We start from the raw sequence: 26,362 nt of genomic DNA, 5'->3' as shown, positions 1-26,362 counted from the left end.
CTCTAGAGCATCTAAGTGCAAAACTAATAGGTCAGGGAGGAAGCTTCCCACCAAATATGGAACCCCTTCACTACCTCTCTTCCAGTGGACATTGATGCTTAAAGGGCATTCATTAGAGCATTTAGGCACTCCCCCCTTCCCCCCTTTTTTTCTAGTCCCACAGGGGTATCTGAGCTTAGGGAGACACCAGGGTTGTGGAGTTTATTTAAACATATGGTTTAGACAGGTTTCCATTGCACTGTACTCCGTAATTTGTTTATGCTGGTGTCAACCCTCTTTCATCGCCTCTGTATGTACCTGTTTATTTGTTGTTAATAACATACCTTTTAAGAAAGAACAACTAAACAAAAACAATTATCGCCCCCTACTGGCAGCCTAATGCCCGTTTGCAGGCCAGGTGCTGAGTCATCTAGTGTCCACAGGGACACCTGCCATTGGCGGTGCCCTTTTAAATGTGTTGAGATGAGATATGATGTAAAGTGCTCTGAGATACGCCAGAGTATATATTCGTTGGTATCTCTATATTCAAAACAAATCATTAGGTGGGAAACAGTCCGCCTTGGTAGAGATTGCTTCTATGGTCTTGACTTTTCTCCAATCCTAGAAAAGTTAATAAAATTGATCGATTCTGAATCCACATTAGATCTGTCTACTGCCTATGGATGGGTGTTTTCATGACTTTCATTGTATCAGAATTAAGGAGGGTATTTTATATGACAACATGTTCTAGGAGTGTATTATTCAGGAAGACTTTGGAAAAAGTGAAGTATATTTGTGTTAATTGGCCTTTTGCATTTACATATATAACAAGTTCATGTTATAAATCCAACATTTGGCATTTAAAAGGTAGTTTAAGTTTCGTCTTGTCAAGCAATTACAGGGATCGAGTGCTTGATATAAAATAACAATGCTGATGCTACAAATAATGTGACGTTGACCACCATAGGCTCATGTTCTCTTAATTGTTTTCTCAGTGGTAACATGCAACTACCCAAATGAAATTAGCAATCTACGATATACGGCTCCGTCGAACATATTTGGAGAAACTATCACCTTTACCTGCAAGAGTGGGTGAGCATTAAATTAACAAATTGATATGAATAAATTGTGTATTTTACGTGTAGAAAATAAATTGAAGGCATGTTTTGACACCATCTGGGAAAGTACCAACACCTGATAATGTAGATGTCTTGCAGTGCTGTATTAAGTTTTTCACTTAAATGGTTTTGTATTGTAATTACCCCTCATGAGATGAGCAATGCTTAAACAGAATGCTTCTTGTTAAAGTTACGAGTTGGAGGGATTTGCGAGTGCTGTCTGTCAAGCCAATAAGCAGTGGTCTCATCCCGCTCCAAAATGTATACGTAAGTGATGCACATTGTTGGTTTCTGCCATTAACACTATTGATCCGTTACTCGTGTTATCCCTTTTGCAATACAATCGTCAAATGTGATAGAACCTGGTCCAAATCACTGCAATGTGAATCGTGCACATCACTACACCAGCCAGAACATTTTCGGCATTTTCTTAGTAACATTAATGTACAACCCTTTGTTAATCCACTTCTGGATGAAGGCCTCCTCCCACCGAAGATTTGTTTGACCATACTTCATCACACTGATCATTGAGGGTTGCTGCAGATGGTTCTCAGGACTGGTTCATATATCACTAATCAGTGTTGTTAGAATATATTGAGCTCCAGGTAATGGCCTATAAAAGCCTTTGTGTTAAGTTATTTTATTCACGTGAAAAATATTACCTATTTACTCATAGATAGAGCGTAGTTTGTTTTGCAAGCCCCGACTAGCTCAGAGATGAGTGCCCCATTGACCGCTTGAGAAGGCACTTTTACTTGACCTAATGTGGACTCTGCACCAAAGGGGGTGAGTTTTGTTGGCCGAATTATGCCTAAACCACCTTTGACTCTCTAGAGTACGTGTCAACCACACCGAAGTACAGTCGTTTAAAATTAAGGCTGAGTTGACCGGGTTCGTATAATTCCTACTGTATATGGACAGGAATTATACTTGGTTCTCCCAGTGAACTAGCCAGTACAACGCTGCTCTCCATAGTTAGTGAGTTGAGTGCAAGATTAAAAGTAATACTAATTTACGTTTGTAAGCCAAAATTAACCTGGAGATCCCAATGCATAAATACCCTCTCCCGCCTTTTGATTGGATGGAATTCACCAGCTCCGATTGGCTTATTCCCATTTTCATGCTCATATTCATTTACTCATGCCCATTGTCATGCCCATATTTATATTCATCTTACCTATATAAGTAATTTTTTGTCTGTCTTTCTGTCTTCTGTGTGTCTGTGTGTGGACGCGACTTGCAACGGATTTAACTCACAAACTGTGGGGTTTATATTTTAAAAAAATACCCAGATACCACGCGATTAAGCCCGGTGGTGAGCCAGTCCTATTCGTATTTTATATCTGTCATCTTTAAAGTAGTTACATTAACAATTTTTTCCTATTATAAGCACAGGGTGGCGCCAGAGCACGTATCTGCGCATGCGCGAAACAAGACCCGTGGTTACCCCTTGCAACGCACACACGCGATCGGTGGGGGGAGGGGGGAATTCGCATTCGCGTTAGAAATGCAAAAAAAATACACACAACGTTGAGGTAAATTATTCAAAGTGTGATGTCCTCCCCTCCACCACCCCAATGTGTGGACTTACTACTATAGGGTTGGTAGATACTACTACTATAGCCCTTAGATACTATTACTGTAGAGTGGGGGGGGGGTAACAGCCCAGCCCCAGCCTGCAAACGTGCCACCTCGGCCAGCTGGGCAATCTAGGCGAGGCCGGGGGCTCTGCACGGGACTAGTCCTCACCACTACACTCTGTGAAGTTAGTACTATTATAGAGTCGATACATACTATAAAAGAGTCGGTATATACGATGATAGAGTGGGTAGATACTACTGTAGAGTAGGTAGATACTACTGTAAAGTTTGTAGTTACTGCTACTGTCGAGCGGGCGGTGGCGGGGGGGTATAGCAGCCCAGCCCCACTTTCTATAACTTTTTGGACTTCTGCAAGCCTCTTATAATTTTGTTGATGGACAAATGGACAGACAAACCACACGCCGGGCTTTCACAATAGCTTAGTATTTGTGTATGTATATGTTATCGTTTGAGAGAAGTTTTGAAATATATTTTCCCCCAGGCAACGCCAGGTACTTCCCGCTAGTATGTTATAAAGGTCGACCGTATCTGAGGACCCATGTTACAATTCTATAGCTTTGGAGCTGTACTAGAAAAAGCCCAATCGCCCCAGGAAATGAGACTTAACCTCGGAGTACTTAGAAGGTGATCAGATGATCTCAGGGACCTCGTTGGAGTGTAAACCCGGCTCAGTTTCTGCAAACCCATTGTGAGGGCCTTGCAGGTCAGCAGCGGGTCTTATAATCCACTCGATACTTGAATGGTAGCTAGTGCAAAGACAAGAGACCAGGTGTGTGATGTGCTCGTAAAACTAAGTGTGTCTAAAGACGATTGCAGCTGCATTCTGAAGGAGCTGGAGTCTACCCAGCACCTTATCCAGAATCCAGAACAGTAACGTGTTGCAGTGATCAAGTCGGGAGAACACAAAAGCATGGAACAGTCTCTAAATCATTTGGTGACGGGAATCAACTCAGTCGGGAAATAATTCTAAGGTGGAAGAACAAGGTTCTAGCCACCCAAGATACATGTGATTACATAAGGTGTCCAATATGAACACACACACACAGTGGGTACGGATCAAGGATAATTAATACTGTTGCCTGATCACTGATCCAGCGATGCAGAAATCCTATTTTCACATTAACCTTAATTATGCCCAGCACATATATCACTGTTTTAGCTGACATGTTAAACATAACTGTGGTATGTGTCTGTCTGTGTATTTTTCAGAAAAAAAGTGCAAAAAGATAACACTTTCAGAAAATTTGAAAATTGACGATACCAACGTTAACGTTGGCAGTCAAGTGAATTTTTTTTGTGATGAAGGGTAAGATTATATGACTGTTACATCCATTGTCAAAAGGCATTCGTTTGTTTTAATTTAGACTTACAAAGCAATGCTCATTTTCAGTGCCGTTTTATATTCAAACCCTAATTTGTATCAGCATGGTATTTGATGTGTATATACTCTTAGGTTTTTTCTGTAAAGTTACGTAGGTAAAAAATAAAAATAAATAAAAATAATAATAGAAATAAAATAATAAATCACGACGTTTCGGAGGCAACACAAGTCTCCGACATCAGGTGGGACGTCACAGTAAGATTTACTGTATCAAGTGAGACAAAAATTCCAAGATACAAGTTCTTAAATACAAGTTAAGGGGGGAGGAGGGGGGGGGAGGGGCTTATCTGAATGTGGTAGCCAATGAATGGAACGTATTGGGGGGGGCGGGGCTAAAATAAAAAAACAGGTGCACATGCTAAAAGAGAACAACAGGTGCACATGCTAGAAGAGAACGACAATGCACATGTTGTTTACCCAGTGTTGGTTAACAATCCAAATACAAAAAAGGAGAGTACTGTTAAACGCTGGGGATGTCAACACTCTCCATGCTTCTTTGCGCAATTTTGACTTTTGAAAAAACAACATTTCTATTGACAATGTTTCTGAAGTATATGTTATAGAATGTAAACACTGATTAAAAAGAGTTTTTTTAGACATTGATATGCTGCTTTTTAGGACCAAAGTCAGCTTTGTGAAAGCACTCCAAGCTGCTTTCCGCTTCTTTTTTGCATCTCTTTCATTCTGTGCCAATGTGTTATGAAAGGGAACTTCACTAACTGATTTGTATCTGTTTTGTGCATATGTTTTTCAGATATACCTTAATTGGCAGTAATGAAGCTGAGTGCTTGCCGACGCTAGAATGGTCCATTGAAAAAGCACCCATCTGTAAACGTAAGTATTAAACAGTGTTAAATAGTTAAACCTCTCTGAGCCAGGCTCTTTTTGGGGGAGAGATTTTACATTACGGATGGAATCTCCTTCTTTCGTATGGATTAATAGCAGATTAAATATGTAATTTTAGATTTGTTAGCCACTCAATTGTCTGTTCAGAAGCAGAGTGGTCAATGCTTTGGGATTCGTGGCTGCACTCGCAGGCCGCCAAATCTTTTATGCACCATTTGTGCACACTGCTAATAATAAATACATATTACTCAAGTTAATTTAAGAGCATAAAATTGGGACCTAATTTAATAACTATGTTTACAATATACTGTTATTATGCATAAAAACCTCTACAGTACAGTTTCATCTGAGTCACCATAAACATGAAGCAGATATTGAAAGCTGAACTGTAGCTGAGGTGGAAAATTGTAAATATTGTATGGTGGACTTACATTATTTATTTGTCAACTAAGTGTGTAACAATGTGTAAATATCAGTACACTAACATAGCACATGGTTGACCAAGATGTCCATGGGCATGAGGTTTCTCTGGATTAATTACATTGTAATTGTAATGTTTATCTTTTCTTTCCCATGGAGATAAGTGGGGTTAACAGGGTAAGTAGGCCCAGGTGTACACGCAAGCTCGGCAGAGTTCTGGTGATGCACTCTGTTCATTTCAATATTTTTTCAGAGATTTTTTTGCATCATGATATGTGCATCATGCATTTGACGTGACTCAAATAAACCCGCGATGCCATATTTTAGGGTAAAAAGTTTGCCGGAGAAGTTATACTTTAGTCAAGAAAAATATTATACCCATAACGCAAATTATTTACAAATCCTCTCTTCAGATAATAAGAGGATGTGTGGTTCCTCTGACCTCTGTGATAATTTCTATTGTCGATGTTGTGTTATGTTTTTCTCTTAACAGCGGTGACGTGCGACCAACTTGATATTCAAAATGGAAGTTTTGACGTTTCTCTGCCAGTTCAATTCAACACTTTTATCAGATATAGTTGCAATGAAAATTATGTATTGGTGGGAAACCAAACGATAGAATGCTTACGTACAGGCAAATTGAGTAGCGAAAAACCCTACTGCAAAAGTACGTATTTAAGTAACCATGTTCATGCATTCTAGACCCTCCCACACTTTGCCTTCTAAGAGTTTCCTTTACAGCACTGTTAGTTTTTAAAAAAAATCATGAAAATCATTATCGAAATATGCAAGCTAATGTTCTCCCAAATAAATATTTATTCACGACAAAGTTCTACTCGCCAGTCAGTACCATTTTTTATGATCCTGGCAGATGCTTGGCCAAGTCAATGCTGACAGACATTTAAACTTGGAATTGTGTCATCATTAGCCCACTGCTCTATTGATAATTAACTCTTCCATTATTTACAATGATGAATGTCATGAATTAAAGGATTGCTTTTGCATAACAGTGTGAGACAGCTGCTAACTCCTAAATTATGCACGTGTTTATAAACAGTGGCAGATACGTGTGACAACCCCTCAGCAGTAGTGAACGCGGAACCGATTATCCACAATAGAGACTTTAAGGCTGGTGTAACAGTGGAATATAAATGCAAACGTGGCTTTAGTTCGGCCAATGAGGGACCACTGAATACAATCAACTGCCAGAAGAGTCCGGAAGGCCATTTCAAATGGACTGAGCCCACTATAAATTGCACACGTAAGTACGGTATGGTTTTATGCTGAGATGCCTATTTGCGTCCATCACCATTTTCAAGATGCTCCATGAATTACTCCCATATACTGTACCTCTCCCCATTCATCACACTCTACTCAAATCTTTTCTAGCAATTAAGGTATATTTTCAAATCCCCCAGTTGACAACTATTAAATTACAGGTTGCTCCTTCTGTTCTGCTGCCCTTGCATTTGGGAACTCAACACAATTATCTCCAGATAACTATTTCCCTGTTCAAATACTAGCTCAAGTGCTTTTTTATTGTATCTGCCTATGACAGCATACTATCCCCCTATTTTCCATCGCTAAGTTTGGGTTTGACGAAGGCTTGGAGCATAGACATGCAAGTATAGAAGTACAGTACTGTACTTTACATGTTATTTTATCAGTACACACTTTGTGTAAGGGTAGTGGTTTCACTGATACACACACTGGTTCTTGGAGGAAACACCTTTATTTAACAACCCCAACAGGGTAACCCCCTAAACGTACAACATAACTAACTAGACCCCAACAGGATCACTCCATAATATACAACACAGTTAACTCTGTACTCTGGTCCACTACCTAACCATACAACGGGACACTACATAGCGGTAACCACCATGGGGTAACTATATTGCCGGACCAGGTCCGTTAGCATACTGCTTGATCCATCACTAACAAGCCCCGAAGCCTGGAGACCGAAGAAACGTAGACGACGAGTTGATTCCCAGAAGACAGCAGCCCAGATCGTTCTCCAGACTCGCCTCTTTTGCTCCTCAGTGTGGCCTGGCTCCGCCCTCGGCCACGCCTCCTTCTGGATCTTCCCAGAAAAACGAGGATCCTACACCACGTGTTCCATTACCTCTTCTGTCTGGTCACGTGCCCTCAGAGGTTCACCCAGACTATTACGTCCTCCCATGCCCCCTCTCTGCATTCACCAGAGCCATGTCCCTCATGGACTATCCTTGGTACCCCAGCACACGCCGCTGACAGAGAGGGCCATTTACACCCTGTTTTTCCTTGGAACTGCTACTGGCGCCATGCGCCGTAGTGACCCCATTTATGTCACTAAATAAGTATTCCTTAATTCTACTGTTATTCTGCCCTCATCCTTCTCTCCATTAACCCTCTTGTTGTTCAGATGCATTTCTTGTGGAGAGCGAAACTCTGCTCTTCAACCCCCAGTCTGACGGAGAATGGAATCCCCCATCCTCCCCTACTCCTACTATGTGCTGCTTGTTTATGGCTGACCTTATTGCTACCAATGTGCTATGTGGCCATTAAGTCACGTCCAATCTGTGGTGAGTGACGTGCAGTGGTTAGCGCATTCTTAACTACTGCATTCAAACCACCTGAGTTTGATTGCTGTTCCTGCCATGCATCAGTTGCAGTGACATCCAAACAGTTCTCAAGCCCCTCCAAGGCCCCCTCAGGGGTTAAATGAGCACTTAACACGATGTATAAACAACTTTAGGGGGTATTAAAACATCAGGGTGGGATTTTGCCCACACCACGCCTCGTGTGCTTAACATGTGCTTTATACCACTTTCCCTTACAGATGATAATTGTAATTGGAGGCTTTATTTGTGTTTCATTCACAGCAATAACATGTGAATCTCCTGAAGTGGTAGATAATGCAAAATTGGTTGGTGACGAGGTCACATTTGGTAAAACAGTTACATATGTATGCAAAACAGGGTAAGTAATCATTTTTTTGTTATCACAGCACATAATAGGGTGGGTGTCAGATGGGATTGCTGCATATACAAAAAATGCCCGGGTTGCGGAAGACCAAATTTACCGAAATACGACGTTACAAAAATGCTCTTAGTTATGTAAGCGCAAGTAGTGCAGTGCGGTGAGGTTGCAGATGAATACCGCGGAGCAAGGTGTAAAGCGGGCAGCAGCCTTTCGCCTCAGAGTGAAGCATAAGTCTTTGCCTCTGCGGTATCACGTAAATGTTTTCTATTATTAGAACTATATATTTTCCCCCATGTTTATATGGCTAGTTTCCTTCATTTGTAGTTTATTTCATGACTTATTTATTGTATGTACGTTATTTAACACAATTATAATTCGATTGCTTATGGTCTCAGCTAACAGCAATCGGAAAAATCTAGGCCTAGCTTAATGCAAGGTAATAATATTCGGAAGTGACTGCTTTCTGTTAACAATTAATATTAAAATGTTTCGTGGTATTCATAAACAATTGGATACAGTGTATGTTCCATTAGTTTAATTATGGGCAGTGTTAGGGTAGATATTCGATCAAATGAAAGAATCATAGGAAGTGCAGAGCGTATGTACAGCAATACTGTCTCCGCCTCGCTGTGCGCTGCGTTGCACCGCTATCCGAATAGATAACCTCGCATCCAATAAACCTTCAGAGCCAGGGTGAACATCCGACTCCAAACGTATTTAATGAATTGAACGAGGCACAGCACATGTCAACACTCAGCAACATCAATACGATAAATGAACACCACAGCATCACAACATCGTCCTAGACAACATGAACTCAACAATAGATCCTGGATGGACCAGGCACCCACACCAGTACTTAACAGCTACAAAAGGGAATAAGCCACTGTGCCAAACAAGGGCACATCGTGCAACCACCACACTGCACCCTAAATGCATAGCACCACACATAACACTGAACTGTGGATGAGACACCGCATCATCCTTGCTCTCAAGATCGCAACATAGCCACCTGGGTACAAGTCTGACTCGACTCACTCAATCACAAGTAACATTCACAACAAGGCAAGCCGCAGGCCTCGTTGCCAATTAGGCCTCGTCTCTATCATAACAACCCAACAGCATTATAAAGGCATCCGCAACACCACAATGGTCATTCTAACACCACAACAGCACTCCCAGTACCACAAGAACACAAACGAACTCAGACAATGCTTCACAAAGTCTCACAATGCACAGTTACAGCTGCCTCCACTGGGACCCGATCCGTGCCACCATTTTGAACTCTGTGTAATGGCTGACGCCAGCCTCGTGGCCGAAAGGCTGTCAAATCCTAACTTCCTGGTCACGCGACCAAACTCAACCTCAAAACAGGAAACTCCTGCGTACACACACCTCCACTCCTGCCGCGGAACAAAACACCCGCCGTGAGGCAGAACAAATACGATACACTTAGTGATAGAAAGGGACAGTGTGATACAACACTGAGAGAGAATAAACGAGTAATTGGTAGGGGAGGCACAACTATTTCTGGCTATGGGATTTTATCTTGATTTTGGGGGGAAATTGTTCAGTTTCCGACATACGGAAAATTCGTGTTATGGATCGTTCTTGGGAACCTAATCCTCCTGTTACCCGGGGACTGCCTGTAAGTGGGTGAGTGGCACACATTGGGAACTTCATTTCTTCCACAGCATAATTGACAGTGTCTATTTTTGTCCAATGTGATTGTCTCGTTTGGATGGACCCAAGTCCAAATGTAATATGTACATTCACAGAAAACAGGAAGAATGATCCAATGGTAATTGCTTTGTAGATCAGAGGAATTATGCTATATTTCAATTGACTTAACTATTGCAATAATATTTCTGCCTTTCAAAGAATATTTGTTCTGAATGATCTTTGTTTCAGGTTCACAATTAAAGGTAATGACACGAGAGAGTGTCTGGCTGATGGGACATGGTCAAATATCACTCCTACCTGTGAAAGGGAGTCCATTGGTAAGGAACTTTATGGTTCTATGCAGCACATCATACATACTCATAAAAGCTATTTGCCCATCCAACAGCCCTAAGCACACATTACATCCCCTGAATATAACCTTTTTGTTATTTTGGGAAACTTCCAGAAGGTCCCTCTAATCGCCTCCCTCCCCTGCTTTTCACCAATTATGTCCCTTGGTATCATGCTCCACCTCTCACTCTCCTCCTCCTTTCTCTTTCCCGCCAATTCCCCCTCTCCGAGTCCTCAGCCAATCCGATGCTTTCCTGTGCCTTACAACACACCAGCAATCATTCATTCATTATTTAGCTTTTTTGTCGACTGATGTGAAGTTTACATTACTCTAAGGTGTCCTCACATGGCCCTTACGCCTCCATAGGTGAGCTAAAGTTTAGAATTAACAATCAGTATAAAAAACACATCAGTAATTGCCTATTTTTAAAACATGCAGGGTTGAAAACCTTAATTGATAAAGATTTGAAAGTGCATAGCTTCAGTGGCTTCCGCATATCTGAAGAGAGTTCCAAACAGCCGTAGAAGCACATCTGAAAGCACGCGATGCAGTGGCCGTCTTTGTTTGACGGTTAGTCAAACGCCGCTGCAAGGATGATCGAAGTTTGCGTGATGGTTTATGCTCATTGACGATATCGGCAAGGTATCGTGGTTCATTTGTGGCAAGCACTTTGTGTGTAATGAGCGTGAACTTATAATGTATTCGTTCAGCAACCGGAAACCAATGTAGCTCAGCGAGCACTGGACGGACATGGTTGGATCTTGTAGTCCCCGTAACGATACGTGCTAAAGAATTTTGTCCACCGTGCAGCTTGTTAATGTTTTTGCCAGACGTCCCATAGAATAGGGAGTTGTAATAATCGAGCCTTTCATATGAACGTAGCAAAAAGTACACACATTACACGTCATTTTGTTGAAGCAGCACTAAGCCATTATTGCATTTGCAATACAATTCAAATCCTTGGTAGAGAGCAGAGAAACTCACATGAGCATAAATTATTGTTGGGCTCGGCCACGTAATGATCTGGTCAAATTTCTGCAGTTAAGACCTCTCCACCACCTGACAGCGAAACTAATTAAATTGTCACGTGTACAAGCGTTAAACAATGGGCCAATCATTATAGTTTAAACTCACCAATACGTTGAAGAATAATTCTCACGAACAAATGTTTACTTATTTAGGTTTTATTTTAGTACAGGGAAAACCCCTTTGGCAAATAAATGGTAATTTTAGATGGGGACCGAGTTACACCATATAAATAAAAGACGAACCAATCAATCCAAAACAACTTCATATTCAGGTTCCGAATGGCAAGGTCGTGCCATCAACATGGTGCAACTAACACAAGAAATAAAAGGCGATTAGAACACATTACATGCACGCAAAAAATGTAGCAATTGGATTAAACGCATGCTTGACAATTTAACTTCTTGGGCAGTATCAGATTGTGGTGTGTCTTAACGAAGTAGTTTTTTGACAGACGATTATGTGGGTTAATACAAAATCAATTAGAAATAGTAATATGGGTTTAAAAAACAATCTGCGTTTTAAACATATTTGGATGTGTGGGTTTTGTGTGTGACATGGTGCTTCATTGGTAACCTCAGGCCATTGGTGGGATGACCATGCTGATGGTAGCACGAACGGCACCAATTCTTGACACTCACCCGGCTCCTAATTTGCCATGTGATTTTGTGCCGTGACTCCACCCATTCTGCATGGTAAACGGGGCCAAAAACTGCTACAATATTTTTTTGCGCAATAGCTTATGTGGATTTAGGGTTCACTCCAAGATCGCACGTCTTCAATTGTATTCTTATGAGCAAATTGTACAAGAAGAGGTGGGTAGAACATTCCCTCCACTTTGCTCTGGCTCAAAATCACCAAGAAGTGGTCCCACTGGAAATTTGTGGATGGGGGGAGGGGGGTTTCTGTAAGTGGCAGATAATTACTGTACTCCCGTTTGCATTCGTCCACAGGTGTCTGCACAGTTAAGAGCAGTTATTTCTGTGGATGAATGCCAAGAGTGCTCCCTGTCTTAACGTGGATAAAGTCTACTCTGTTTTCTTGCAGGTCAACCGTGTGAAAGGCTAGGTAGCATAAGCAAAGGTCACGTACATGTGAACCAAACAAACCCAAACATAGCACAGTATGCGTGTGATGACGGTTATGTTCTGGAAGGACCTTCAGTAAGAACATGCAAAAATAACAAGTGGAGTGGTTTGGAGCCTATTTGCAGAGGTATGCTCTACACGGTACGACCTAATGATTAATGGCTATCAGACACCCATCTTAAGAGGTGATTATGATCAAGAGGATGATTATAAGATACTCATCTTGTACTTAGGAGGCCTATGTTAAAACCCCAGTTTGATATATATGGCGAATAATAATTCTCATACGTAGGGAATTTTATTGCCTCGGCCCAGTCATTATGGTGTAAGAAATCATCGTCTCAAAATATTCATTGTGTATCTGGCTTAAGTAGTATAGTCATAACACTTAACTCGCACGAAAACAAGTTTTGAATTATAATCACATTCAGGGGTAGAATTATCCCATCTTTCCTCCATCACAGGTATAACTTTGTGCAGTTAATAGTCGTCAACCTGTGAGACTGGATCCCACAATGAGAATGCATAATTTCCACCGCTGGCACAAGGCTGCCTAGACAAACATGAGTGCCACCCTATTGCTGACACTGACTTTTAAATGTTATACACACGTGCTGTCAAATTTGGGGATGCCAATGAGTGAGAGCCATGAGACACGAGGTAGCAGGAGCTTTCAGTGGACACAAGGTCCTCGTAGCATTGCCTATAACCACCAGCATCACTGCCTACATCGTTGCTCCCTGGGATGTCGATTTCCCACACATAATTATAGTTCTGGACGTGTGAGAAAAAGGTGCACAAATCGACAGCCTGTAATTAAAATGTTATTTTCCATTTATTAATGCAATGGCAATCACAGTGCGTTTTTCCACAGTGCTCTCCAGCAATGAATGCGGAACCCCACCAATGATAGACAATGCTGATTTGAATCAAGATGTGTTTGGCAAGTCAAGTTTTAAGATAGGGACTAATATTAACTATAATTGCAAGCCTGGCTATACTACATCAAGTGGTTCTGTCTCCATTTCCATTCGATGTAGATTAATGGATGATCGTGGTAAATGGAACAATCCTGCGAGTACATGCAATGGTAAGTTCGGTAGGTGTAGGGGAAATTAGTTTTAGCTTAACAGCACATGCACCCAAACCGTATTGGTATGTTAAATGTATTCGTACTAAATTCCCATATATATGCAATAATGTACAAATAAGGATATTAATTACTCATTATAGTATAACTGGCAATGAGAGGATAGATACCCTCTTGATGGGCTTTCCGAGCCTTTGGTCGGTGATGTGGTCTCTCAGGAGCGCATTTACCACTTATCACAGAGAGGTTCATGGATCAAATCCAGTGAACACTTTGGTCACAACTGCGGGTGTAATAACCAAAGAAAATATACGCTTTCTGTATTGCAGTGGACATTAATTATCCTATGTCATTCGTAAGAGGAAGCCATGGTCCAAATTAGAAAAATTACCCGCAAGTTTTTAACTTAGAATGTGCATAGCAATCATCGCACCCTAAAAAAACTTGGCAGGACTCCTGAAAAAAGGGTTGTGAAACTCATTGAGGCTTTCCTGGGTAAACATGGATAATAATCATTTAAAAAAATGTACCACACACATTTATATGAGAATTTGAATCTGGTTGGCAGCATCATATGGTACATGCAGCGGGTGTTTGAATGTCCTGAGAGAATTGTAAATCGTGCTCTGTATCCAGAGGTCGTGCATCCAGGACACCATGAATAGTAAAGAATAGTGATGTACACAGAAAAAACATAAGTATTCATAATGCAGTGTATAAGTGTCGTCATGAATATCAATGAGCTCATGGGCACTAATGCATGATTATCAATATATGGCATAGAATTAAGGCCCGTATTCATAAGTCACGGCTTGGCTCTGGCTCCATTGCGCCAGCTCAAACCCGGCTCTGGAACCATGCTCGGGATTTCCATGAGATGATCCTCAACCAAGCCACGGCTGAGCCATTCTTGCGTTTTGGGAAGCAACTGAGCTGCTCAAGCCTGAGCTGATCCGTGTTTGAGATCGACCAAGAACAGAGCCTCGACTAAAGCAAAATACGACTCAATCGTTTTCACTGATTAATAAATGCGAATTAAGTCATTGTCTACATTAAATACCATTACGCATGCCGATTTTTTAAAATCTGGCACGTCACTGGAATTGTGAAATTAAGATTACAAACAAAACGTGAGATGTAAATTTTTTGCAGTTCCAATAACAAGCACAGAGCTTTAATTTGAGACGACGACTTGCACGTCTCTGGCTGCAGCACGTATTAAAGTCAAGACAAAATATAGCAGTCAGTGCCCTGCTCGCAAAGCCTAAAACCCTTACAAATGCATGAGCATTTAGTTTGAATTGACTTTAGTTAAAATTGATGAGTGTTGCTTTGAATACTAATATACGTGATATTGTATTTCCATTGCAGAGGCATGTCAAATTCCAGGCAACATAGAAAATGGTGAAGTAGTAGTGGATAATAGTAACCCAAGGAGAATCGTATACTTATGCAATGAAGGATATATATTATTTGGAAATAATATGAGGACGTGTTCAAATATCGGAAAATGGAGCGGAAAGGAACCATCTTGCACAAGTACGACTTGCGCTGCTGCCACCCTGTCACCATTGGAACCTCATTTGCCAGTAACAAAATATGATAATAGTTTTTTTACCCTTTTATCTGGCAACAAAACTGACACATTTTTTTTACAAGAAGTCATGTTTGCATTGACCACAATACCTGCAGTCGGAATGCATACTCTGATGGTTCATTGTCCTTGAGTTGCGCGCCTTTTGGCGTCATCTGGTCCATCACCATGTGAGACTAGGCTCTGAAGAAAGCTGTCTCGGGTGTGGACCAATCAATTTTAAGGACAGTGCATATGTAGGGGTGTTACGGAGGGGCTGTTATAGAATGGGATCAGATGGGAAAGAAACACAGTGGGCATGGCTATGTCGGTGCACGGGAAGGTGCTCCCAGCGACGTCCGCATCGGGCAGCCTGGGGGGCTGACTCGGAGCTGGGATCCCCCGGGGCCCCACCCCTCAGCGGGGGTTTTGGTATAAAAGGGGATGAGCCGGAGGGCTCAGGGAGAGATGTTGAAGCTAACCAGTGAAGGCTGAAGATCGTCGTAGATAGAGCCCTGGACTCCCCTGGATCGCCGCCCTTATCAGGGCCGAACAGGATCGAGCCAGCGGCGTGGTCCCGAGAGCCAGAGCCGGTGCTCTTGTAAGAGCTGGTCTGGGACTCCGGGTACCGTGAGCCCGACTTACCAGTGTCGGGCTAGCTAGCCTCCCCTAGCCCGTTAGTGGAGGACCCAGAGGTAGGCTAGGCGTAGCTAGAGAGTGTATCCCCAGTTAGACGGGTGAGGGGGCCGATACCCCCTCCAGTGTTGTATGTCAGTGTTGTGCTGTACCGACACGGAATAAATACGTGTGCCTCCAAACCCCGGCGTCCAGTCTCCTGGAACATTATTACACATACATTATCAGAGTTATGTTTTTTGTTTGCATTCCGACTGCAGGTATTGTGGTCAATGCAAACATGACTCCTTGTAAAAAAGGTGTCAGTTTTGTTGCCAGATAAAAGGGTAAAAAAACAATTATCATATGTCACCCTGTCATTTAGGGTGGTGACCAAGCCACGTAGCTGAACGTTCGGTGTTTTTTGCAGAGGTTCGCGGTTCAAATCCGGCAGGTGGATCTGGCTATTACTGTAGTTGTACTGACTCAAAATGGCCTTCTCGAAATGAGTAAGCCAATGTATGCCGGTGTCATGGTCCAAATTTTCTAAATCCAAAAAACTACCATCAAACTACTCAAATGAGATCACACGCATCAACGGCCGCATACTTTTTGATACGTAGTGCCTTTTGTAATAGCCTTGCACTATAAGAATATCACGAATAGCACATGTACTAAATTGTTATTATCTTGGTCTGGGTAAATTAAGTATCGTGTGTCGTGCCACTGATGTTAAGAATGGCAGCCAGTTTCATCGTGCCAACTTTGTACAGTCGGTGTGTAACAATTCTTCCCTTGAAATAAATTCTCACTATGCCGATTCCTGCATCGGAATGCATATGTAGGAATCTCATATTTTAACGTTCGCCTAAAGTTTAAAGAGCATACAAAGCTGTAAAACGAGACATTAAAATTGAAACGAAGTCGGTAAAAAATTAGGCAAAAACTAATAGAATTGTGACCTCGAACCATTACAGTTAAATCGCTGGGGGTGGGAGGGAATTATTGAATTCCTTGGTTACAGTTTATGGCAATGTAAATGAGTGCATTCATCATTTATGAATAGGATATAAAATTGCTAGTCATGTACAGTTTCATTATTTCACGTTATTGTCTGCGATATCGAATTTTTCACCACAACCTCTGTCAGTGCAAATAGTACCACACTTTGATCTTCGAGCTGGTTTGAATAAGGAAATTATTTCTCGATTTAAAGCTTCCGTGACTGCAGGGATTCATCTTCTTGGTTCTTTCGGTAAATGCAGATTCTTTTGTCAAGGCGCATTCCCACCCCCCCCCTTCCAACCCAGCTTAAATAGACGCTCCAAGCGTGGTGGTGTTTCATTTAGACGCTGTCGCCTCGACAGACCTGGTCTTCACCTGAGGACGGCTGCTTGTGTTGTGGCCGAAACGTCGTGAGAATTATTTTATGTTTTATTTTTATTATTTTATTACTTCCCTTCTACGTGACTTTACCGAAAGAACCAAGAAGATGAAATTATTTCTGTTACTTCTCAGTTTTACTGCACTATACAGATCCAGTAATTCTGAAAAAGAAATGCCAAATTGATGTCGAAGTTTTTGTGCAAGGATGCACCTTTGCCAGGCAGCAATCAATGCCAGGTTGGGGATGGTGATTAGAAAGCAATGTTATACACAGTAAAACCTCTCCAAGCTGGACTAATAGTTTTCATGATACATTGTTGGTGTGTGTTTCTCTAGTCGCTGGAAACGATGTATGTGGGACTCCTCCTAATATACCCAATGCAATGCTGATAGAAGAACATGAGCAGCAGGAGAGCTTCCCTGTGGATAAACGCGTTCGTTATCGTTGCAAACCAGGATACACGGTATCTCCCGGTTCATCTTACACATTGTATTGTAGAAGAGAAGGCAATGCCATTAAGTGGGACATGCCTAAACTGAAATGCTCTCGTAAGTCTCTTTTTTACTTAAAAATTTCTTATAAATATCATGATATCGTTGTATAATAAAATCAGATGATTAAATGTTTAATTTTTCTGAAGATGTTTTTGTAGAGATCAGCCGCAGGAGAAATGTTTTGTTTTAATAAATGTATCCCCTTACCCATTAACTGATCTCTTAATGCAATAAAAAACTAAGAAAATGTAAATATCTGTTCTGGTCTACAGCAGGATTTGTTATATAGGAAGTAGACATTCTTGAAGTGACATTCATTTTACAAATCCTTCCCACTTAACTTAATACCACTTATTCGCACGGAAAATTACAGTGGCAATCTTTATTTTCCGTGGCCTTATCTGCGGCTGTCACGGGTTGGAATGACGGGTGTGTGAGTTGGTTTTGGACAATGAGTATTGTCGTGTGGGAAATTGTATATCACCTGGGCCATAGGGAAATGAACATATTAATGGCATAAACATCATACCAATGACTTTAACATTGACAATACATATTACCACTGCCACTTCTCTTTTAAATGTGAAATGTGCATATAAAACTGTTCAATGACCCAAATACAGACAGTCCCCGGGTTATGAAAAGGGTTATGGAAGGGTTATGTTCTCGAGAACAATCCGAAACCCGAATTTTCCATATGTTGGAAACTGAACCATTTTCCCGCAAAATCAACGATAAAATCCCATAGCCAGAAATAGTGTCTCCCCTACCCGAATACTAGTTCGTTTTCTCTGAGTACCGTATCGCGCTGTCGTCCATTTTCTAACGCTACCTGTACCGTATTGCTGTACATACCCTAACACTGCCCATAATTAAACTGATGGAACATATACCGTATCCATTTATTTATGAATACCACGAAACATTTTAATATGAATTGTTAACAGAAAGCAGTCACATCCAAATGTTCGTTTATCGTGCATTAGGCTTGGCGTAGACTTGTCCGATCGCTATTAGCTGACACCATAAGCAATCAAAGTGTAATTGTGTTAAATAAAGTACATACAGTAACTAAGTCATGAAATAAAGTTAAAATGAAGAAAACTAGCAATAGAAACTTGGAAAAAAAGATAGTTCCCCGCGGTATTCATCCACAACCTCACCGCGGTGCACTACTTGCACATACGTAACTACCGCAAAAAATCCCACATTTTTTTACGTGATTTATGCGAGCTTTTCCGTAAGGTCGGATTTCCATCAGTCGGGTCTTCTGCAACCCGGGGACTGTCCGTACATAGATAATTCTAACTTTTATTTCATTTTATACTATGGACTATAATTGCCATGCAATAACTCACACTAATTTGCTCGTTTACAGTTACATGTGCTGACGCTATTTACACTTTTTGCAGCCAAAACCTGCAGTTTTCCGGGCGAAATTGAAAATGGATATTTTGAGGGAGATTCATTCCAATATCGGCGCATAGTGACATATTTCTGTAATAAAGGGTAAGTTTACAAGTCTGAACTTTTAATTTTTGTAATTTAAATCAATTTCTGTACTTAAAGGATGTGCTCCAACATGCAGTGGATCTCTCCACAACATGAGAGGTCCATCATTTTCCTCTGCTGCGCCTCAATCTTGAACTCATGACTCAACCTACTGTCCAAATGTGCTCTCTATTCTAGATTTGAAGCTTTCGTGACTGCAAGGATTCATATTCTTGGGTTTTTTTCGGTAAAGTCACGTAGGTAAAAAAATAAAATTAATAAAAGTAAAATAAACATAAAATTAAAATCACGACGTTTAGGAGGCAACACAAGCCTCCGTCTTCAGGTGGAACCGTCACAGCACGCTCGCTGTATCAAGTAAATGAGAAATTCCAAGAGATCCGACCCCGTATATATACTGGTTGAGGGGGGAGGAGTCAGGGCAGGTCCTTGGATAGGAGTTTTTTTTTATTATTATGGTAAGGTTGGTGCGGCTGAAGCTACGGCTAGTCTACATTGTTTTATCATGTTTAGCTTCTTTTTTCACACGCTGGTTTCCTGCTTTAAGTTTTACCCACAAAGCAACGTAGCATCTACATGGCAGGGGCTCAGTCCCATTAGCAGCAGCCGCACTTTAACAACTCTGGCACCCCGCCCCCCCTCTCAGCCAGTCTACATAACAAAGGCTCAGTCCTTTGTTATGTAGACTAGCCGTAGCTTCAGCCGCACCAACCTTACCATAATAATAAAAACAACTCCTATCCAGGGACCTGCCCTGGCTCCTCCCCCCTCAACCAGTATATATATGGTCGGATCTCTTGGAATTTTTCATTTACTTGATACAGCGAGCGTGCTGTGACGGTTCCACCTGAAGACGGAGGCTTGTGTTGCTTCCGAAACGTTGTGATTTTTATTTTATTTTTTATTTTACTTTTATTAATTTTAATTTTTTACCTACGTAACTTTAACGAAAAAAACCCAAGAATATGTGCTCTCTATATTGCACTTCGCCGCAGGGTTTTTTTAGCTGCAATTTGCTCAGTTTGGATTACACAGAGCAACATTGTCCACTACTGCAAAAAGATGGCAGGATCTCCTAAAAGCAGACTTGAGACTCGATACGGTTTTCCTGGGTAAACAAGCATAATAGTAATATCACTTACTGCTGTTTATTGAATACCGATTGCATGTAAGTATATGATATACACTGTTATGAACACACTGAAATTATAGTTGATGCAAACTGGCCCGGTTTCTGTCTGATACCTTGCAACAATTCACTGGTAAGACCACCTCATCTGTACTTAACTCAGCTCACTTGGTATCCTTAATTATGGACATCTCAGTCTCTCCAGGTGATTTGCTTATTAGTTTCGATGTAGTTTCTTTGTTCACCAAAGTTCCTGTGCCCGACACCATTGCAATCATTGAAGATGTGGTTGAAGAAATGGTCCAGAGCTGGTAGGCCATGTGGCCAGATGACGAACATATCATCTACGTATCTCTTTCACAAGGAAGGACGTAGGGTGGATGCCTGGATGGTATTTGTCTCAAATTTCTCCATGAAAACATTGGCTACAACTGCAGATAAGGGAGAACCCATTGGGGTACCTTGAACTTGTTTGTAGAATGTTCCATTCCAGGTGAAGTAAGTGTTGGTGAGGCAGTGTCTAATCAGGGCCGGGACATCAAGATTCAGTGCTTGTTGGACCAAATCTTCAATGATTGCAATGGTGTCAGGCACAGGAACTTTGGTAAACAAATATATCACGTTGAAACTGACAAGCAAATCACCTGGAGATAGTGAGATGTCCTTAGTTGAAGATATCAAGTGAGCTGAGATAAGTACAGCTGAGGTGGTCTTACCAGTGAATGGTTGCAAGGTCTCAGACAGAAATCTGGCAAGTTTGTAGGTGAGTGAGATAATGGTGGAGACGATAGGACGGAGTGGTGTACCTTCTTTATGGATTTTTGGTAAGCCATAAAATCTGGGTGGTCTAGCAGCAGAGGGTTTTAAGGAAAGTCGCTTGGTTAGTTCGATTAAAGATGTCGAATCAGTGATGATTTTGTTGGTTTTTGTAATCAGGCAGTTGTTAGGATTTCTATTGATTTTGGTATAGCTGCCATCAGTAAGTAGGTCCTGAATTTTGTTATTGTATGTGGTTTTGTCCATGATGACAGTGGCATTGTCCTTGTCGGCTGAGAGGATGACTATGTCATTTCTCTTTTTTAGTTGCGAAATCTCAAGGCGCTCATCCTTGCTGATGTTGCTAGTCGGTGTCTTAGCGTTTTTGAGGAATGCAGCGATTTCTGATCTTGCCACGTCTGCAGGAATGTGTCCCAAACTCTTAAGGGCTACGTCGACCTGGGAAATGATATCATCAACTAGGATGTGTTTAGGGGTGACTGCGAAATTGAACCATTTAGCTATAACCGATTTTAGGCTGTTGTAAATTGGGATGTTGCTCTGATTGATAACAATCTTGTCGCCATCTAACTTTTTAATGTATGGATCTGGCTTCTTCTTGGAAAGGAGGTTGAACTTGGAAATCAGGTTATCCCTGCTTTTAGCTGACATTGAGGTGGCTGCAGAAGCTGTCATGTTATCTACATGATCCCAATCAAATGTAGACATTTTTCAGTCAATGTTTAGTGTTATTGCAAGAGGGTCTTGTCTAAATTATCTAGTTCAAATCGGAGCAGTCTCATTCTCTCTGAGATCAGGGCTAGGCTGGTCCTGAACAATATCCCTTTAGCATTAGGAGAAGTGACAGCAGCAGATGTGAGTGTAAATGCGATCGGTATTACTTTAGTGTTGCGGCATCTCTTCAGAAAAGTGAGCTATTCGATCATATGAACCTTCTTGTCTCGAAGTTTGTTGGAAGATCTAATATTTGTTTGGAAACCATCCCCCTGATATATATGTATTTATTTTAATATATTTTTTCTTTCTACGTGGCTTTACCGAAAGACCCAAAGAAGAAGAAGACTTACCAGAGAATGGGTTGACGATGACGACATCATAAGAGATTGGTGCCAGAAAGATGTACACTACTTGAGCATATTGGCATAAGACAGAGGAAAGTGGAAACAAATGACAAAATGTGCAGTGGACACCTTTGGGCTATCTGCCCATGGATTGTGATGATGATGATGATGCTAATGTGAAAATTATATTTTCATCCCAAAAGGTACACTATACCGGAAAAACACACAAGCCTGGAGTGCCAAGCAGATGGGACATGGTCTCACCAGACCCCGACATGTGAACGTAAGAACGACAAGAGAAATGTATTAATCATGACTACATTATTTAACCGTAACATCCGAGGGGTAATATTACCAACTAGCAAGAATCCGCGAAAATGTAGAGGCTCTGATGATTTCATAAACTGATTATTTCTCTCAGAAATATTGATTGATCATATGTAGGAATATAAATATATAAATGAATAAATATATGAATGTCATAAATAAAGGTATCAATATCATACCTGTCAACTCCTTATCAGTGCCTACCTTATTACAAACCAATTCATACCTTATTGGTCACCCCGTGTCCTTATAAATCTCAACGTTCATCCTACAATGGGGAACTTTGACCGGGTGTGTTGGTGGTTTCCATCGCGCACATTCTATGCATGAGGCCTTACATCATGCCCGACCAGAAACAATGTTTTTTTGTCAGCTCCCTCAAATGCAGGAGGCAGTGGCCATGCACCTCCCCTACCAACTTTTTACGTATGGAGGTTGGCACAACGAGACAGTAGGACTGTGTGCCGATCTCCCAACACATCAACAGCTCTTCATAATTTACGAATGTCGAAGCTGTTGGAGGCCTGTCCTGTCTTGGGCTGGATTTAGCTATGGCACGAATGGGGTCAAGCGTCTCATGTTCCCATTGTACTTGACGCCATTCATCTTGATCCAGTCCTAAAGCACGATCATCCAGGGATAGGCTCTGGTTTGCCTTCCTGAATGTGCACAGGTGCTGTGAGGCATGCCGCGCCAGGTGAGAGTGGTTTACATCTGGGTGAGCCCTTAGCATATGCACAAGTACCTGCCTCAGGCAGACACGATAAAGCATCCACATTGGTGTGGCGCAACCCCTTCCACCTCATAGGATAATTCTTGCAGCCTATCAATCTACCTGGACATTTGACCAGAGGGTCGATCGATACGTAACGAGTATTGCAGTGCTGCGTGGTTGAAAATTTCATCAGTACAGATGCAGTGACTAACTCGGAGACGATAAGACTTGGAGGTACTTCTTTATGAACGAGCACCATTGGGATTAGCGCACTTAATATTTAGTCCGTCTATTATCGGTGACGCTACTTAGCCAGGACAGTTGGTAGGCTGTCTGACTAGCGGTGCCCAGAGATGGTAGAGACAGAGATGACGACGAAAAGAATGGTGGAGACAACGATAAGAATGGTGAAGACGACGAGAAGAATGGCGAAGATGGACTTCAACAGCATGGCGGGTTCCCACTCCAACAACAGCCCCGAGGTCCCCCACAGTAGCCCCTCTTATACTATCAGTGTGGCCTCGCTCCGCCCCGGCCACGCCCCCTTTCTGGAACCTACTATCGGGTTCCTGGTGGGCCCCTTCCGTGACCCTTTTCACTAGATCCCCCTCTCGTGTATATCCTGGCCGGCTGATGTCAGGACTGCCGTATGCCGCATATCCCCTTTTCCGCCAGCAGCCAGCGCTATGCCACAATGGCCAGGAGCTCTCTCCTCGTTACGCAGCAGCATTGTTCGGCCAATGACAGGAGCCAGCTGCCATATGCTATCACCACCTCCCTGCCCGACTGCACCTGGGATAGGATGGCCCCAATCCCTACATCGCTCGCATCTGTATCCAGTGTGAAGGGCAATGAAAAATCTGTATATACCAATGGTGGCACCTCTGTAAGGAGTGTCTGCAGATTTTTAAAATCCCTGTTCTCTTTTGTACCACACTGGAATTTCTGCCCCTTAGCTGTAAGTGCATGTAGGGGTTTTGCGATGGCTGCAAAATCCTGCACGAATCTGCAGTAATATGAAACAAAACCTATAAATCTTCTAACATCTACCACGGATACAGTTGTGGGCCATTCCTTAACACACCACATCTTTTCTGGATCAGTAGCTTCCCCCGTTGCACTATGTGCCCTAAATATCTGACGGAGGGCCGTGTGAGGTGGAATTTAGAAGGCTTGAGTTTTAAATGTGCTTCCCTGATACGTGAGAAAACCGTCCTCCGGACACAATTACGTCGTCCAAATATATCAGGCAAATGTCCCAATGGAGAGCTGTCAGTACCAGCTCCATGAGCCGTTGGAATGTGGCTAGGGCCGTTTGTAATCCCATTGGAAGACAGTTAAAATGAAATAACCCCTGCGGTGTCCTAAAGGCAGTTTTGTGTTTTGAATCCCCATCCAGCGGTAGCTGCCAAAATCCCGATGATAGGTCCAAAGTAAAAAAGTATTTGGCTCCCGCTAAGGCATCTAAGGAATCATCAATCTGCGGTAGCGGATAAGCATCCACCATTGTCATCTTATTTAGTCGACAGAAGTCTACGTAAAACCACAATGAATCGTATAGCTTATTCACCAGGACGATAGGGTTCCCCCATGAGCTCGTGGATGGCGAGATAATATCGGCTTTTAACATCTCATCGATCGCGTTTTGTACGTGAGCTTTATCGACCGGCCCCGCGCGTTTCCTGTCTCTATGTGATGTGACATTAAATGTGCCACCTAAATCGTACGGTCCCTTTCTATAAATGTCCTCAATGTCTTGTAACAATGCCCAATAAAAATTGTGGGCAGAGGAGAAATGCTCACAACAATGAGCGGAGTACTGGGAGGCTAAAATGCAGCAAGTTGGCACTTCACATTGCCTCAAAGTGCAACTTGCCTGGGACAGGCGCCGTGGTGACATCACCAACACTTATTGGCGAATGGCGGCTGTTGTTGTTAAAGACTAGTGGGGGAATGTCAAGCAAAAGGTGGTGTATAAGTTAGAAAGTGTGTCGTGATTGTTTTTAATATACTTCATTGTGAAATACAAGCGGTCACCTCTTTGAATGACTAGACACTGCTCTTTAAATGTATTCTGTCTCCATTCCACAGCAATTACGTGTGATTCACCCACTGAAGGTCCACATCTTATAAGCAGTTCCCCATCCAGGCTGGAATTTGGCAGTGCGATTACATACACTTGTGAAAAGGAAATGACACTAAACGGGCCCTCAACGCGAACCTGTCAGGCCGATGGAACCTGGTCAGGCAAGGACCCAGTGTGCGGTAAGGATGATTTAACCTCTGTGAACTTTCACTTTTCCTTTTAATTTGAGATAAAAATGTACACCACATGTATAGCAGGCGGCATAGGCTCTGAGGCTACGTTGTGGGAATGTGAAGGCCATGTAGCAAGTTCAGTCGCTCTACCATATTTAAATGCTCCATCATCTATGCACCTTCAACCTACACTGAACAGCGTGGTGAAGTTCAGTCAAATAACCTCCATGACCTGCATGATGTAGAGAGGTACTCATCCAGCAGTAGATTGCATACCAACCTTGTTAAAGACCAATTCAGACCTTATTGGTCACCCCGTGCCCTTATAAATGTCAACGTTCATCCGACAAAGTCCCATCACAAGGGAGAAACGCAAATAGACAAAAAATTGCCCGTATTGAAACAGCTGTACGCCGTATGGACCTGACAACTCAATTTCCCTGTACAAGAATACGGGTAAACCGTATGGGTCGACAGGTATGAGATTGACAAAAGGGCTATGTATGAGTCTACACATCATAAGATTTGATGGAGAGGTCAAAGCAAAGAATATAGTTTTTTTTTTATCATACCTTGCATCGATTTTGTTTTTAAGTTATCCTGAGTCGTACTTGGTTGGGTAAACACGCACGTTATAAAATATTAACAGTTGTGAAAACCTTGTCTTAAAATACCACAACAAATATTGGTGACAACTGCAAATTGACAATTATTTAGAACAATGTAGGTTAACAATTTTGTCAAAATTACATTAATTAAAAAACATGTCTTTTTTACAGTGCACAGTTTTAAACAAAGTCACAACTTTTCGATTTAGTCACGAAAGCTTTAAATCGAAAGTCTTCTACGTGACTTTACCGAAAGAACCAAGAAGGAAAAGTCACAACTTTTTGAAATGTTAAACATTTGTAATTGCAAGACTCATTCACAATACATTTACTAATATTGAATTGGATATTGTATATGAGGTTATTACATGACATAAA

At 41.8% G+C, this 26,362-nt stretch overlaps 1 protein-coding gene across 3 annotated transcripts in view; it reads left to right on the top strand.

Annotated features, from left to right (window-relative positions):
• Window positions 1–26,362, top strand: part of LOC144731255 (sushi, von Willebrand factor type A, EGF and pentraxin domain-containing protein 1-like) — a 61,681-nt gene that overhangs the window by 27,748 nt on the left and 7,571 nt on the right. For 2 of the 3 annotated variants that reach the window (XM_078612283.1, XM_078612284.1), the window contains exons 14-28: window positions 975–1,071; window positions 1,288–1,364; window positions 3,908–4,004; window positions 4,834–4,913; window positions 5,839–6,012; window positions 6,403–6,606; window positions 8,210–8,306; window positions 10,221–10,309; window positions 12,397–12,564; window positions 13,312–13,527; window positions 14,899–15,066; window positions 17,438–17,650; window positions 19,009–19,105; window positions 22,279–22,358; window positions 25,209–25,382. In XM_078612283.1, the coding sequence (XP_078468409.1) occupies window positions 975–1,071; window positions 1,288–1,364; window positions 3,908–4,004; window positions 4,834–4,913; window positions 5,839–6,012; window positions 6,403–6,606; window positions 8,210–8,306; window positions 10,221–10,309; window positions 12,397–12,564; window positions 13,312–13,527; window positions 14,899–15,066; window positions 17,438–17,650; window positions 19,009–19,105; window positions 22,279–22,358; window positions 25,209–25,382 (2,031 nt within the window). The remainder of the gene's footprint in view (window positions 1–974; window positions 1,072–1,287; window positions 1,365–3,907; window positions 4,005–4,833; window positions 4,914–5,838; window positions 6,013–6,402; window positions 6,607–8,209; window positions 8,307–10,220; window positions 10,310–12,396; window positions 12,565–13,311; window positions 13,528–14,898; window positions 15,067–17,437; window positions 17,651–19,008; window positions 19,106–22,278; window positions 22,359–25,208; window positions 25,383–26,362) is intronic. The other variant, XM_078612285.1, reaches the window with a different exon arrangement.

Source organism: Lampetra planeri, chromosome 38, assembly GCF_965212315.1.
Source record: "Lampetra planeri chromosome 38, kcLamPlan1.2.h2, whole genome shotgun sequence".
NCBI lineage: Eukaryota > Metazoa > Chordata > Hyperoartia > Petromyzontiformes > Petromyzontidae > Lampetra > Lampetra planeri.
The sequence above is the reverse complement of the archived record's forward strand: the minus strand, read 5'-3'. Positions and strand labels throughout refer to the sequence as shown.